We start from the raw sequence: 15,614 nt of genomic DNA, 5'->3' as shown, positions 1-15,614 counted from the left end.
GTTCCGGTTGGCCACGTAAAACAGAAGACACTTAAAAGCCAATAGAAACAAAGGGTTTTGATCGATTGCTACCTTAGCGAGTGACTCTGCTTTATTTTAAAGAAAGAGGCGGTTTTTGTCTTTTTTAACCAATCAAAGCAAATAAGTGGGTGATTTGGGCGGGTTTTTTAATGTTTTCTTCCGGGACACTCTAATATCAAAAATGGCTTCTCTTGACAGGGTAAAAGTATTAGTTTTGGGAGATTCCGGTGAGTTCTGTACCATTTATACCCTTACTGTTTACAGTATACCTTTAATTTTGAAGGGGATAATGGCTTCTGTTATGTGTTAACTTCGTTTGACTAAAGTGGTGCATTTGTATCCAAGACAGACACTTAGGCTAAACAAAATCAATGCTAAAAGTTGCAACAGAACTAAAATAGGTATGCCGAATTTAAGTTTCAGACTCAACGGTTCGTTGAAGATATCCATTAATATTATACGAGGAAGCTGCTGTGAAATAAGCTAAGGTTACCCTGCACTCATAAGATTTCTCAATGGCGTCTTGATTACTCACCATAAGACTGTCAGAGCAACCCATCAAGACCGCAAGAAACTGAACTAATTACAGTATTGTGATCTGCCAGGCTAAACATTGTAGCCTACCCAGAAGTTATTGCATTGGATAAATTGAGCCTACATACGCTGTCACTTATACTCTATACACTTGTACTTATTTTCTTGTCATTTGCAGGGGTAGGCAAATCTTCCTTGGTCCATCTTCTATGCCAGAATCAAGTTTTAGGAAATCCATCTTGGACTGTTGGCTGCTCTGTGGATCTACGGGTAGGTTAAATACCTCTAATGTGTCTAATTCAATTCGGATAAGTTATGCTTTTTGCCCTTCAAATTAATAATGTTTGAATCCAACTTGATCCCAAAATTAATTAGACTATTATCAAGACCTGAAGACACTGTAGCATTCTAATATATTGTTCAACCCATTCAAACTGTCACAAACACAAATATTTAAAAGAGGAATACAATAAATAACAATTAACTAACAAAAAACAATTACTCAACTACAGGTTCAAGACTATAAGGAGGGAACCCCAGAGGAGAAAACCTTCTACATTGAACTCTGGGATGTTGGAGGATCTATTGGCAGTGCCAGCAGCGTCAAAAGCACCAGAGCAGTCTTCTACAATTCAGTTAATGGTAAAGTGGATTTTATACGATAATTCAAACAAATGTAATATCAAAAGATCTTATATATTATTCAAATATGCTCTGTTCTTTTTGCGTATTTTGTAGGAATTATACTGGTACACGATTTGACAAATAAGAAATCTTCCCAGAATCTCTACCGCTGGTCACTAGAAGCCTTGAATAAGGATTCCTCTCCGACAGGAGTTATAGTCTCAAATGGGTACACTTTATTTGTTTTCACAGAGGCAAAACTTTGACACACTTACATAGGTGTCAAAACTGATGAGTGACTCAAATTGTTTCATTTCTTTTTCTGGCTGCAGGGACTATGACAGGGAGCAGTTTGCTGAGAACCCAGTGCCTTTACTTCTGATTGGAACCAAGTTTGACCAGATTCCAGAGAACAAACGCAGTGAAGTTCTCACCCGGACGGCTTTCCTATCTGAAGATTTCAATGCAGAGGAGATAAATCTTGTAGGTTTTTTTTTTTTTTTTTTGCTGTTCTGCATGTGTACCCATGAAGCACCACAAGCGTCATTAATTAATGAGTGCACAAAAATGATCTTTGCTCCTGAAGCGAAAAAGGATGAGGAGTTTCCTCTGAGGTGTTAATGATAATTTGAAGAGAAAAGAAAACAAGAGAATGGACTGAAGGAGAAGAAAGAAGGAAACAGGTGATTACAGGATCTCTCAGCCTATGATAGCAATAGAGACTCACTGTTACTGACCAACCATCTATAGGTGGGACTCCAAATTGTAAGATTATTCTGTTTCATCGTTATAAACAAGCACAGAATAACATGAAGCCCCCATTTCATTCAAATAAACTTTTCAGTTTAAATAAAACTTTAAATTTAAACTGGAGGCCAGATGATGCTGGATTATACTTGCATCATGACAATAGACATGGATGAGTCTGTGATACATCTGACTAATGCATTAGTAGCAGTTTATCTAAAAATGCAGGCAAGGATATATTCATGAATCGTCTACATAAAATATTAAATTATTGTTCAAATACATATTCTTATACATTCATTGTTTGTGAATGAGGCTTTTTGTATTAATCAAATCTTTATCTTTTCTATCTCTCTCAACAGTTGCAACATTTTGGCACTCTTGTCAACAATTTAAAAACCAGACTTTGGTGACACATAGTGATACGATTAAGGAAGACACTATGACGTTGTTTGTTGACAAGGATTATTAATATTTATTTCTATGGATTTAAAAAAAATAATACTGTATTCACTAACATTTCCTACATATAAAACTGTGAGTGAGTGGGGAAAAAACGAAAAGAAAAAAAACTTTGCGGCTGTAGTGCTACATTATTCTCTTATACATTGTTTCCTCAGGATTGCACCAACCCAAGATACCTTGCTGCAGGCACATCAAATGCTGTGAAACTTAGCAGGTTCTTTGACAAGGTGAGAAACCCGAGCTCTGTGACTCAGTTATCAGGAAGCAGAAATGTTTTTTTGCCTTTTTCAACATTTTCTGATGCCGGATGTGATCATTAACAAGGCAAGAATCAACAACCAACATGAGGTCCCTATACCTCACAGCTGACCACAATTCATCAATTTAAAGCACTTAATCCTTCTTTTGTATGCTGTCTAAATATCATAAAACCTCATTTTCATAGAAATTTTGTTTTTTTATTGTATATTGTTTTGTTGAAGTGGGGGTGGCCGAGCAATATGCGTTGTTTAGGAATTTAATGTAACCCAACTTTTATTATCAATACGCACATTTTTCCATTTACTGAAGTTTGGCAGTCTTCTTTCAGCATACCTATGAGTATGTGTTATTAAGTATGTGTGTTAAGTGTTATGCTCTCATGTTATAACAGGTAATAGAGAAGAGATATTTCACCAAAGATCCAAGTCAGGTAAGTTTAGCATTTTTCATGTTTCTCTTTTGTGCAAATGATTTTAAAAAATCATTTTGGTAAATGGAAATGTTCACTTGATTTCAAGTGTAAGTTTAAATCTAACTGTTCCTTTAAAGACCTTTATTTACTTTTACTTTCCCTGCAGATGGCAGGTTTCACAGACAGGAAGAGGTTCAATTTCAAAAGTTTGCACTATGACTGACGTGGTCATGGAAAGCAACAGTGGTCTGTGGTTTGATCATCGCATCTGTTGGTTTTTACGCTACAAGTCAACCATCATCCCCACTGAAAACAACTCATCCTCACCCTTTGCTCTGACTGGCTTCAATCTGAAACAAATAAAAGTAATTATGTAAATAGCTGATAAACTTGTACAAATAATTTGTAAAAAATTTCAGAAATGAAGAGACACATGTAAGCTAAAATACGTTGTTTTATTGCATCAGTTTTTCTACACATTTTACTTTATTATTTAATAAGCAAGTGAAGAAAGCTCATGCAGCATTTCCCCCTATTCCTTCATTACGGTCTTAATCCAGGGGATAAAGAAACCGACTTTAGTGAAGACATGAGGATAAGGATTCTCACAGTCATTTGCTACGGTAAAACTAGTTATGCCTTGAGGCTTGCTGTTGCAGATTAGTGGTCCACCGGAATCACCCTAGAAAAAAAGTCAACAGAAAGACTTAATTGTTAAACCTGCCAGAGCACTTGTTTTTTCATAAATAAAAATGCAGTTTGTGATATTTTCTATTAGCAGCATAATTTGTGCATTGTATTGTATGACAGAGTTTGTTTCTCATTTATTCGTGAGCTGCGTGTGTTCTTTTATTACCTGGCATATCCCTCCTTTCTTCTTGTTATGCTTGGTGCAAATCATATGCTGACTAATGAAATGTTCTTGCCAAAGATTTTTGCACTCAAAACTGAATTGCATTTTCTCTGTGGTCTCCTTCAGAACATTTGAAGCAGGCTTATTGGCTCCGGTTTTGCCCCAGCCGGCAACAGCACAATTAATGTTGGCGGGAATTTTTCCATCTTTCTTAGGTAGTCCAATGGGCTTCACATACTTATTCAGTGTGGCATTGGTTTTTAACTGTAAAAGAGAAGAGAGCCTTCATGTCACTTTGAAGTGCATTTCATTAAAAGGTTCACTTTTCATTTGAGTTTAAGTATGTATGTCAGTTTGAGGGGGAGACAGTTCACACCCACAATGTCAAACACTTCAGTTCAAAGGTGTGAGATCCTGTAAGACCTGAACAAGTGAAACTTGAGTGATTAAAATCAACTAAAGACTTTTTGTTTTTTAATTATTGGGTTGTTAGATTTATTTTTCAACAGTTTTTAGCTTACCTTAAGTAACATGATGTCATAGTTGACTAGTCCATTGAATTTTGGATGCTGGTGGTACTTTGCCACGGGGATCGATTGCTGACTTTCCTCTTCCTCCTTAATGTCATGTGCTCCAAGTACCACAATCATAGTTTTAGAACTGAAAAACAAGAACAAATAATTTTGTCGTATTTAACATCTATGTTTAGTGCTTTAAAGATCACTCTGTGGTTATGTAGAGAGCTTTACCCACACAATTTTTGTTTTATTAAAAAAATATCTATTAGAAATCATTACGCTGGTCTTTGATAGATGACAAATAATTCTGAAAATAAAATAGCGACTGAATGATTCGTATCTTTTTATTGACTGATAAATGTATAAAAAAAAAAAAACTAAACTCACATCTTGCAGTGTGCCGCAGTTAGAACGTAGTCCTCCCGAATAAGTATCCCACCACATCTATGTTCATTTTTATCCTGGAGTGATGCCATGTAGGGTCTGGAGTGGGGCTTTGCAACCCTACCACCTACTATACCACTCTCAGTAGCCCCTTTCATATTAAGAAAATGTCAAATCAATACACAGATTATAGCAGAATCATGACAACAACAACAAAAGTAAACACAAAGGGAGGGGTTCATCCTTAAAAATCTGCTATGATTCTTATCAATTAGACTCACTTATATTTTAGAAGGATTTCGCCTGATCTTACCAGTAAGGGTGACCAGCAGAAGGACACAAAAGATGCTGCATGTGCATATCATGGCTCCGTGGAAGGGAAGGCTGAACAGTCTGGCTTGCAGTACCCACACGACCACCTTTTTAACTCATCCTCCAAACTCACAAACGGAAACTTTGTGGGCAGGTGTCAAAAACGTTCTTGCACAGGCAGGAGCTGCAATCACACTTTGGCTACTGCTGCATATGTCAGAAATGTCTCTCTTTACATCTATTTTTAAAAAAACTGCGTATGTGTTATCTGCTCTTACGTTTTATTAATTTTGAATGACAGATTATTTCTTTGTTGTCTTGATTTGTTCCTTTAAATTGGTGGATTTAAAAGAAAGTCAAAAAATTCTTAAAAAAAAACAATGACTTTTGATCAGATTTAACATCAAATGGTTTAGGTCCTGTCTGCTTGTCCATCTCACACTTGGCAGATTGTTTGCTGTCTGTTTACTATCATCGCTCTACAGGAAGATATGAGGTAGAAGGTAAAATATTCTGTGGGCAATTAGTATTTGGGCCATGTTAACAACAACGCTATTGAAGTTTTTATATACCTTTCACTTTCCACCTTACCTCATGGTACTTTCCATCCCCGGTAGCTTTTCTATCCAACCCCCTTTGTGGCAAAGGTTAGAATATAACTTTGAACTTGACAGTGACTTCTAAAGAATTTACCTTCAAATGTTTGCAGCTCGACATTGCTCTCTTTGTGGATTTGTGGACTTACTTGAGCTACAATATCCTGAGAGTAGATAAGAATAAATTCTAGTCGAGAGTTTAAGTGAGTGATATTTAACTTATGAAACAACAAAGAAACAAAAATACCTTTTAAGGGACTGTTATGAACCAGACCAGATTTCTGTGCATTGTCTCTGCTTCCCACTAGGTGGCGTTAAAGGCCATTGTAGCGCATGTAAGACGAACTTAACTTGGCCAGGGGTCCGTTTCACAAAGCAGGTTCAACCAACTCTGAGTCTATTCCTGATCTCTGAGTTGATCTACTCTGAGAAAAAAAACCCAGAGTTTTCGGTTCCAGAAACGCTGATTTGAGTGCGTTTAATCAACTCTGAGTAGATTCACCTTGAGTTTTGCGTGTGCACCTGCGCCACAACTTCAAAAAGCCAGCATCAATGGAGCCCCGATTCGACGAGTCACCATGGCAACGGGGAAGAGGAGGGGCTATGTTTTTCACCAACCTCGAATTGGAAATCTTAATGCGCTCATACGGCGAGTTTCAACACGTTTTTAGAAAAAAGTGTAAGTTTAAATGTAGTCCTTTGCAATCACAATAATATTACAGGGGAAACTGCTTGAATGGTAACCCATTCATTTATTTCATTTAGGTGCAATCCCGCAGGGGAGAAGCGCTCTTGGCAGCAGCTTAAGATGAAATATAAAAACATTGTTCAAACAGGTGAGACCTCGGCATGGAGGTACCTCATTTTGATCATGTTTTACACTGTAAAATAAATATTAAGTGGCTATTTGACTGTGCAGTTATTTCATTCCCAACATAATGCTGTTTTCACACACATAAACTAAGTCTTCTCATCTATATCACGTTCTGTTAAATAATTAAGCCTATTTAAACTAACACAGACTTCTACTGAGCCAACAGAAAGAAGGCAGATGCCCGTAAAACGGGTGCTGCCCAGCACCGCCACCTCTAACGGGAGGGCAGTGGCTGAGGGAATCTCTGGAGGGAGTCCACCCCCAAGAGACAAGTGTCTTTATAAAATATAATAGGCCTATATATGTCTTTTTTAAGCCTATTCATACAAATATTTATTTGTCTTTTATGTCTTTTTTTTCTTTTCTCCCAACAAAATTCTGATGGTGCCGCTCAAAAAGGTAATTGTCTGTAAATGCAAAAATCTATGCTCGGTCTGATAACCATCTCCGACGAATATTTATTTCTCTGCGCAATATTGCTCCACCTTCATCCACGGGATCGTTGTCAAAAGGACATGTTGGTGAAAAAAGTCGCCTCCTACTGTGCCTAAAGGGCTTCTAGAAGTACAATGACTCGCTCTGCTGACTGACTGAATGAATGAGGAAATCAAATGTCGTGTGTGGCTGAAAGAGGGCGGAGACAGAAAGAAACTCGAGGTTTCTTTAGGAAAACCTGGTCCCGACCAGGTTAGGTTCAGAGAGTCTGTTACTACGGTAACTGACCGTGAGGTTAAGTTACCTCTCTTTGTGAAACAGGCTAGAGTTACCCCTCTTTCTCGGGGTTGAGTTACCTCCCTTTGTGAAACGGAAAACTCAGGGTTTCCCTCATTTCAGGGTTAATCTACTCAGAGTTTTCACTAAACCTGCTTCGTGAAACGGACCTCAGTCCTCAACACATACAGTATTATCTTTGTCAATATTGACAAGGATTGCCGCTGCATACTATAGCAATTGATTGACTTACTACTTTCACTCACAGTCACAGAGAACAGTGCATGCCGCAGTACCTTACAATACAAAGTTATTCCAGCACAGCACCTGTGTTGTAATGGAGGTAATGACACAAATGAAGTAAAAACAGTCTAGTGAACAGACAGTTGTGTAGCTGGACGTGCAGGTGTGGTGACAATCCTCATTTTTCTTTAATTTATTTATTGTTTACTTCCTACTAGAATTGTGTGTCCTTTTTATATTTCTGAGGGGTGTTCCCGTCTAATTTTAGGTTGTTGGTGAAGAATTTTTCCAAAAACATTATTTGAGTAAATGAGTCGGAATGCATCTGTTAACGTCAAAACGCTAAATGTGGTGCAGTGAAATCAAGTGCTGTGGAGGTGGTGAGAAATTCAGCCTCTCGCGGTGCATAATCTTTGTTTGTGCTTAAAGACAGTTTCCTGAGGAAGAGGAAGGCGAGCACAAAAGAAAAAAGACGACCCCAGCGTCTACAGGGTCGGCAGAGAGAAATACCAAAACAGCAAGAGATGCGCCTACTATGGTGCACGCATACATATCACAACCTGTAAAAACTACCAGTATATGTGTGGATGGACAGTTTTAAACCAACACCAACCTCAGCACTGAGACACTGATTTAAATGATTTGACAGGATCATAGATGGCACACGTTTTCCTTCAATGGCTGACTGGAAAGACCTTCTTCAAAGGAAAGATAACTGGCTGGTAGATAATGAATCTATAGCAACCTTTTTGATTGAACCCAAGCAAACATCAGCTAAGAAGGTACTTGACCTTTTTCATCAGCTTCCAGGTAGCATGATTACTTTTGGAAGTAATCACTCACGGTGTTTATATAAAGTAACAGAGGTGTTTCTTAGCTGTTTGATGAAACAAACTGTGAAGGCAGCATTTAATAAACAAATTAATCAGACTTTCTGTGAATTATCCAACTGAGGCCAACTGATATCAAGCAATCTAAGATGGTAGTAACCTCTTAGCTAGTGCAATGAAGATTAATGGCAAGAGAGAGAAAAACTGATACTGCTCTTCCCAGCAACACCATTATTGCTGTTATCTACAACGTCAACCTGCAATATGTTAGCCCGAGCTGTCTTTGTTCGATCCGGATGAATTATAATATGGGTACAATGTTGGCTTAATAAGTATTATCAGTATTTTGTGTCTTCATGCTGCAACCAAACCATAAGTTTTACCTGGCCATTTATTCTGACCACCATCTTTCACCACTGTACATGAATGGGAGGGTTAATAGGTTTTATAAAAGCAGAGCGACAGTCTGGAAGTAGTTTTAGGTGACAGAGACATGTTGTCTTGTTGACATGTTGTGGGAATCTCTGGTCGTGCTTTAAACTGGTTCAAGTCCTATCTGGAGGACAGGAAATATTTTGTTGAAATTGGTAACTGTGTCTCAGACCAAATGGCTATGACCTGTGGGGTTCCCCAGGGGTCAATCCTGGGACCCGTATTGTTCAATCTGTACATGCTTCCACTAGGCCAGCTAATACGCAGCTACAATGTGTCCTACCACAACTATGCAGATGACGCTCAGATCTACGTGTCACTGACGGCAGGAGAACACGGGCCTGTAGATGCATTGTGTCGCTGCATCGAACAGATCAGTGTGTGGATGCAAAACAATTTCCTCCAGCTAAACTCAGACAAAACTGAAATCATTGTCTGTGGTCCACAGAAACAAAGAGAAAGTGTTATCAGTCACCTTGAGACTCTCTCTCTAAAACCTAATAATCAGGTTAGAAATCTCGGGGTAATATTGGACTCAGACCTGAACTTTAACAGCCACATTAAATCTGTAACATCGTAAGCTTTTTACCACCTAAAAAACATTGCCAGAATCAAAGGAATAGTGTCTAAACCAGACTTAGAAAGACTGATCCATGCGTTTGTCTCCAGCAGGTTAGACTACTGTAACGGCCTGCTCACTGGGCTCTCTAAACGGGCTGTAAGACAGCTGCAGTACATCCAGAACGCTGCTGCTCGAGTCCTGACTAGAACCAGGAAATACGACCATATTAGTCCAGTACTCAGGTCTCTGCACTGGCTTCCTGTCGCTCAGAGAATAGACTTTAAAACAGCTCTGCTTGTGTACAAGTCTCTTCATGGTCAAGCGCCAAAGTACATCTCTGACATGTTAGAGCCATATGAACCAACTCGGGCTCTGAGAACCTCAGGGAGGGGTCTCCTGCTGGTGCCCAGAGTCAGGACTAAACAAGGTGAGGCTGCATTTCAGTTTTATGCTCCTAAAATCTGGAACAGTCTTCCAGAAGATGTGAGACAGGCCTCAACTCTGACAATGTTTAAATCCAGGCTGAAAACAGTTCTGTTTAGCTGTGCATATGACACCTGAACGTATTTTATCTGCACTCTTCACTTTTTAATTAACTAATGATTATTTCAATGGGTTTTTAATTATTATTATTATTTTTAATTATTATTTTTATTATTATTTCTTTATTATTATTTTTATTATTATTTCTTTATTTTATTTTTTTATTTCTTTTTAACGATTTTATTGCCTTCTTGTGATTTTATGTAGCTGTGAAGCACTTTGAATTGCCCTGTGTATGAATTGTGCTCTATAAATAAAATTGCCTTGCCTTGCCTTGCCTTGCCTTGCCTTGCCTTGCCTTGCCTTGCCTTGCCTTGCCTTGCCTTGCCTTGCCTTGTCTTAATGGGCTGATTTTCAGTCACAGTTTCTGACACTTTTAGCCTTCTGAAAAAAGAAACAAAAAACTACATGAATGAGGGGAGCTTTATTGGGAATTTGGCTGTCTTAATATATTCATATACTTTTACAAAAAAAATGCAAGAGATGGAACTTTTGAGCTTGTGTGAGGAGTCTATATATCCCACATAGCCTATAGTGTATTTGTCTAATTAGTGTTTTCAATTTCAGACAATTTTGGCCAGACTAACATGTTTATATGTATCTTAAAAGTCCGGTTGTGGTTGGACAAATGCAATAATTCTTTTTTTTTTTTTCCCAGTGTCATTGAAACATATTTATTTGTTATTTAAATTTTTTTACTATTTTGGAATTTTTATTTATTTATCTATTTATTTATTTTTATCTCTTGCTGCTGCTGTAACGTAAAACAATCTTCACTGTGGGACGAATAAAGGAATTCTTATTCTTATTAGTTCTGAGTGTGGAGAATGAAAAGGATTCTTGATTAACAGGGATGTCTTTCTATTTGGCTTTCGAAAAGTTAAGCTACACCGCAAAAAATAAGCTTGACAAGTTTTGGAAAATTAGAAGGTTTTCTGTAATTTCCTTGAGAAAAATTATATTGAAGTAGATGGCTGGAATGATGACCTGAACAGAAGATTTATCTATCTTTATCTTGATTTAGTATGCGCATTTAAACCTTTACGTACATATATATGTATCTGTGTGTATATACAGTATATATATGTATATATAGATAGATAGATAGATAGATATACGCATTTATTTATTCACATATTTTTCATTTATTTATCTCTCTAACACCTTTTTCTATGTTGTTCACCATTTGTAAATTGACAAAATGTGCAATAAACATGTTGAAAAAAAAAAAAAAAAAAGGTTTCTTGACAGGCAAGCTAGGCTAAAAAGTACTCGGTACTCAAAAGTTTAATTGCCATTTTAGCAAATGCTATTTTGTGGATTTATATCATCAGTTCCGTGTCAAACTGTCATGCAGAACAGAGTAATATGGTCACTACCAAGTTGAAACGGACCGTTTGTGTCGCCGTTCTGCAGTTGAGAAAATGTTGTCACAAAAAACTACTGTCTCAAGAAGAAGTGAGGCAGTGCATAAGTTCACAATATAGCTTTTGCTCGAATGTTTTTGAGGCTTAAGTTGAGATGGTGATAATTCTGCTCTTTCTGATACTTCAGACTGAGAGCACTCTGATGACTGCTACTGCAGTCGAAACAAAGACTACTAATGACTAATTTGCACAAAATATCCCCTTAAAGATTCTGTAACGACAGAAGCGAAACAAAAAAGCGATCACTACCTTTTGAAAAAAGGAAATAAACAGTGTCAATAGCTATGAGAAATGGGACCAGTTTTCTCAACAAACTACCCATGAAATCCTTTCCAGATTTTTATCATCCTCTGTTAAGGGAGCGCAACACATCCATGCAATGCAAAAATGATAATTTGTGGCCCACTTTCATTGGGGGCAGGAACAACAGTTTTTCTCATTCAAGAAAACTAGAGCAGCGAGAATTCTCAGACATGTGATATAAAGATATTGTTTACCAAAATCAACCCTTTCTGTTTTATGTAAGCTAGTCATAACATATTTTTGTTAGGACATTGAATCACTTTTTGTCATTACAAGTTTTCTTTAAATCAGCCACATTTTGATTAGGCTTTCAAACTGAAACTGTTGTTTCTGCACTGTAGCCTAATATAGACACATAACACTCAGTATAATGTTCAGTGAAATATAAACTAAAGAGCAATGTCTACTTCCACCTCGAGTGTTAATCTTTAGCCATATATTCCCACAATGTTTTCTTTTTACATCATCTGACACCACTCCTAAGCACTTTATCACATGTTGTTAGCTTGCTAACTAGCAAGATTAGCAATTAGCTGCCATCTTTAACCAATGCCTGGCTCACATTGTTTGACATGTTGCTTGGGTAGTTTTTATGAATCAAACAAAATTATGTGCCAGATATGTAAGATATAAAATCTAAGTAAAACTACAAAATTAGTGAGCAAATATGTGTTTTTATGAAATGCGGCTTTTGGAAAATAAAAACGAGATCAGTGAAACAATTTCCCCATGAACCAGATGATTAAACTAATATGGAGTGTACAAATTGGAAAGACCTTACAGGAGGTCTTTGTATACATGCTAATTTAATTTGTTTGGAATTTTTGTTTTATGGGGTGCATGGGTGGCTTCAAACAATCACTGCCAGCTTAATTTTTACACGTGTTCCAGCCAAACGCAGAAATGGCTGAGATTTTACATACACACACATTAGCCTACACATAATAAACACACACATTCTGCACCACACTAAAACTTGATCATACCCATCACTTTGTGAAAGACATCACTCTGATTTTTTCTTTACAATTCTCTTTCCGCAACACTTGCGGGTGCAAAACAAGCAGCATTTCAGTGTCAGCCAAGAAACAGTTATGAGAACGATGGCAAAAAAGCCAAAGACATCCAGGCTGTGGTACTGAATCCAGTTCAAGTCATGTGCAGATACCCTCAGATGTGCGGCTCCTTTGTGTCTCATGACGAATTCGGTCCAGAAAACAGCCAAGTCAACTGGTGGAACAGGCTGGTCCAGATGTATCTCGGACAGCTCCACCATTCGCTGTTTGTAACTGAGATGAAGCAATGTTTGGGTTTGAAGAGATTCTATGGCATCAAGTTATTGACAATTTTTGTAACTACAGTTTATCACAAATCTCAAATCAATTAAACTGTCTCATTGCATCTCATTTACTCATTTCAATTGCCTCACCTTTTATTTTGGATGATGTTATTCAGTGCAGCCACCAGTGTTTCAGTTGTCATATCAAATATACTGAGCTTCTGTGCAACACCACGGGACACCATACGTAGAACATTGTCTCCCTGGTCCCCAAAAAGTGGAAACATCAACATGGGAACACCATTACAGATACCTTCGTAGATGCCATGGGTACCTCCATGAGTCATGAAGACTTTAGCATTGGGATGGGCTGGGGAGCACAGACACAGAATTACAGATCATCTCATCCACTGCAAACAACATGTTAACAGTTGTAATAGGTTTCAACAGCATGTAGTATATTTCAGTATAGTATATAAACACACCTAAGAGATCGTTCTGAGGTAACCATTTCATAACTCTGACATTCTTGGGTGCATCCTTGGGTAGCGTGCCGGTGTATCTCCACACAACCTGAAACACAAATCAGGGCTCCACATTTGAAACAGATTGAAACTGCTGAGCTAATGAATGAAAGGTTTGGAATGTTTCCATAAAGGCAGAGGACAAAGTCCAAAGGCCTGATCAGACCTTTAGCATACTTGCAGAGAGTGAAAATCTCTGTTGGTCTGTCTTGTGTAGTTAGAAATGATTAATCAACACTCAGAGTATAAAGGACAGTAAAAAAAAAAGTTAGTTGATTAGACTGAACCATTGTAAAGTGATTTAATGAGCTTATCCTCACCCTCTGAGGAATTTGCCGAAAGGCATCAAAGAACTGTTTAGCTTTCTCCTCGGGCATGTTGGCTATCATTGAACCCAGTGTAAAGACAATAAAGCCATCATCTCCTGAGCCGTCCACAAACTCCTTCAAGTCCTGCATGGGGGTTGGAGAAGACATTAGAATTACATCAACAAATGTAAAAAAAAAAAAAGTTTAAGAAAATTTGCACAATAGAGGCAAATTTGAATTTCAGGCATTTTTTAATAAACATTAGATGTATCAAATGCCATCCACTTTTAATCTTTCAAGAACAAATATCTTTGTGCCTTTAAAAACAGACTTATTGTGTTTGCAAGTATTTGATCCCTGTTGACACAACAGGGCCCCTCATCTCTTTCCCAACAGTGTGCTGGCTATAGTCCAGAAATCTGGAGCAGAAAAAATAGTTCTACCTCAAGGTTATGAAGCAACTCTTGAATAAACAAATCTATAGAATTCTTTTGATGCTTCTTTTGACACATATTTATTCACATTTAGTTCAGATGTGCATTTGGTTTCTTGGTTCAGGAAAATAATTTGAGGAGATTTTTCTTGTTTCCTTTACAACAAAGCAAATATTCAATGCCAAAAATGTGTATCTTTTGAATCTATTAGCAAGCATTTATACAGATGCTAAATTTAGTAAAACGTTACCGTTCCTGTTCAACATTCTTCTGGTTCTTTGGAAACTTTCATTACATTAAAGTTTGCAGTTTGCTTTAGCCTGATTGAGTTCAGAGCTTTAAGTGAGTCCAGATGGGACGCATGCATGTTTGCATACTCACCGCTGGCAGTGGAGCTTTCTTTGCACAGTTGATCCCACCAATTAAAACCATGTTTGGCAAGAGAGGTCTGGGCCATTCAAAAGTAAACTCATATCTGAGAAGCCAGATAGCCCCTTGGCTTATAAGTTCTTTATAAGTCATGCCTTCCTCACAACGCCTGCTGGTCAGATCATCAAAATGTTGATACATTACTTTGCACACATAGGACTCCAAAATAGACATCATCATGTTTGTCACTCTCTGTGGGAAGGTCATGTGGTCTGTATTACCAGAGAAGGACGCGGGAAGATAGGAAGGAGGAGAGGGACACTGGTTAGCCTTAATATCCAGTCCACATGGAAGCCCACGCAGGAAATAAACAGTTGGAATGGAGAACATTTTTGCCAGGACAGAGCCGCAGGGAAGGAAGGGGTCTGTAAGCATGAGATCAAACCCCTCTCCCCTCAGTTGACTCATTAAAGAATCACTGTCCAGCAAACCTTCACAACCAATCACCTGGAGTGAGGTAAAGTTCACCAAACGCTGCACATTGACAAACAGATCTTGGATTCCGGGTGCCTTGATGAACACTCCATCCCTGAGCTTGTTGAAGTTTTCATCCAGTTCAGCTTGGGTGTATGGTACTTTGTAGATCTCAGTCTTGTAGCCGTCTGAGCCTTGTATCAACAGGCTGCTTTCGGGAACCAGAACCGTGACATCATGGCCCCTGCGGATGAGTTCCTTCACCAGTATCTTCATGCTGAGCCAGTGGCTTCCATCCACAGGCATGACCAGCACCTTTCCCCCCTGAACGGGCCCCATACTGAGGCAGCATAGCCATGCCAGCAGTCCCACTGTAGGAAACCACACCTCTCTGCTCATTGCGTCCTCTCTGCTCTGCAGGCTGACTTGTCGGGAGAGCTAGTGGTGCCTGTTGTTAAGAGAAGGCTTTATGTGTGTGCGTGAGTGAGTGAGTGAGTGAGTGAGTGAGTGAGTGAGTGAGTGAGTGAGTGAGTGAGTGAGTGTGTTTGAATTCTGCACAGGAAGTGCAGGCTGC

General features: G+C 38.3%; 3 protein-coding genes across 3 annotated transcripts; 1 reads left to right on the top strand and 2 right to left on the bottom strand.

Annotated features, from left to right (window-relative positions):
• The first annotated feature begins 178 nt into the window (after positions 1–178).
• Positions 179–3,841, top strand: rabl3 (RAB, member of RAS oncogene family-like 3). The gene is made up of 8 exons (XM_075479942.1): positions 179–248; positions 734–825; positions 1,068–1,197; positions 1,294–1,408; positions 1,512–1,662; positions 2,547–2,618; positions 3,044–3,082; positions 3,231–3,841. The coding sequence occupies exons 1-8, from the start codon at positions 203–205 to the stop codon at positions 3,285–3,287; spliced, it is 702 nt and encodes a 233-aa protein (XP_075336057.1). The 5' UTR covers positions 179–202; the 3' UTR covers positions 3,288–3,841.
• Positions 3,491–5,475, bottom strand: LOC142396825 (granzyme B-like). The gene is made up of 5 exons (XM_075479941.1): positions 5,133–5,475; positions 4,823–4,970; positions 4,439–4,577; positions 3,921–4,181; positions 3,491–3,746 (listed from the first exon to the last, which is right to left on the bottom strand). The coding sequence occupies exons 1-5, from the start codon at positions 5,182–5,184 to the stop codon at positions 3,597–3,599; spliced, it is 750 nt and encodes a 249-aa protein (XP_075336056.1). The 5' UTR covers positions 5,185–5,475; the 3' UTR covers positions 3,491–3,596.
• A 5,556-nt stretch (positions 5,476–11,031) lies between these two features.
• On the bottom strand, positions 11,032–15,536 carry LOC142396824 (UDP-glucuronosyltransferase-like). Its single transcript, XM_075479940.1, has 5 exons — positions 14,579–15,536; positions 13,776–13,907; positions 13,417–13,504; positions 13,082–13,301; positions 11,032–12,941 (listed from the first exon to the last, which is right to left on the bottom strand). Exons 1-5 carry the CDS (start codon positions 15,437–15,439, stop codon positions 12,659–12,661), a joined length of 1,584 nt encoding a protein of 527 aa, XP_075336055.1. The 5' UTR covers positions 15,440–15,536; the 3' UTR covers positions 11,032–12,658.
• Between the last annotated feature and the right edge of the window lie 78 nt (positions 15,537–15,614).

The sequence above is a fragment of the Odontesthes bonariensis genome, chromosome 12 (assembly GCF_027942865.1).
Source record: "Odontesthes bonariensis isolate fOdoBon6 chromosome 12, fOdoBon6.hap1, whole genome shotgun sequence".
Taxonomy (NCBI): domain Eukaryota; kingdom Metazoa; phylum Chordata; class Actinopteri; order Atheriniformes; family Atherinopsidae; genus Odontesthes; species Odontesthes bonariensis.
Note: the sequence above shows the minus strand (reverse complement) of the source record. Positions and strands in the feature narration are given on the sequence as shown.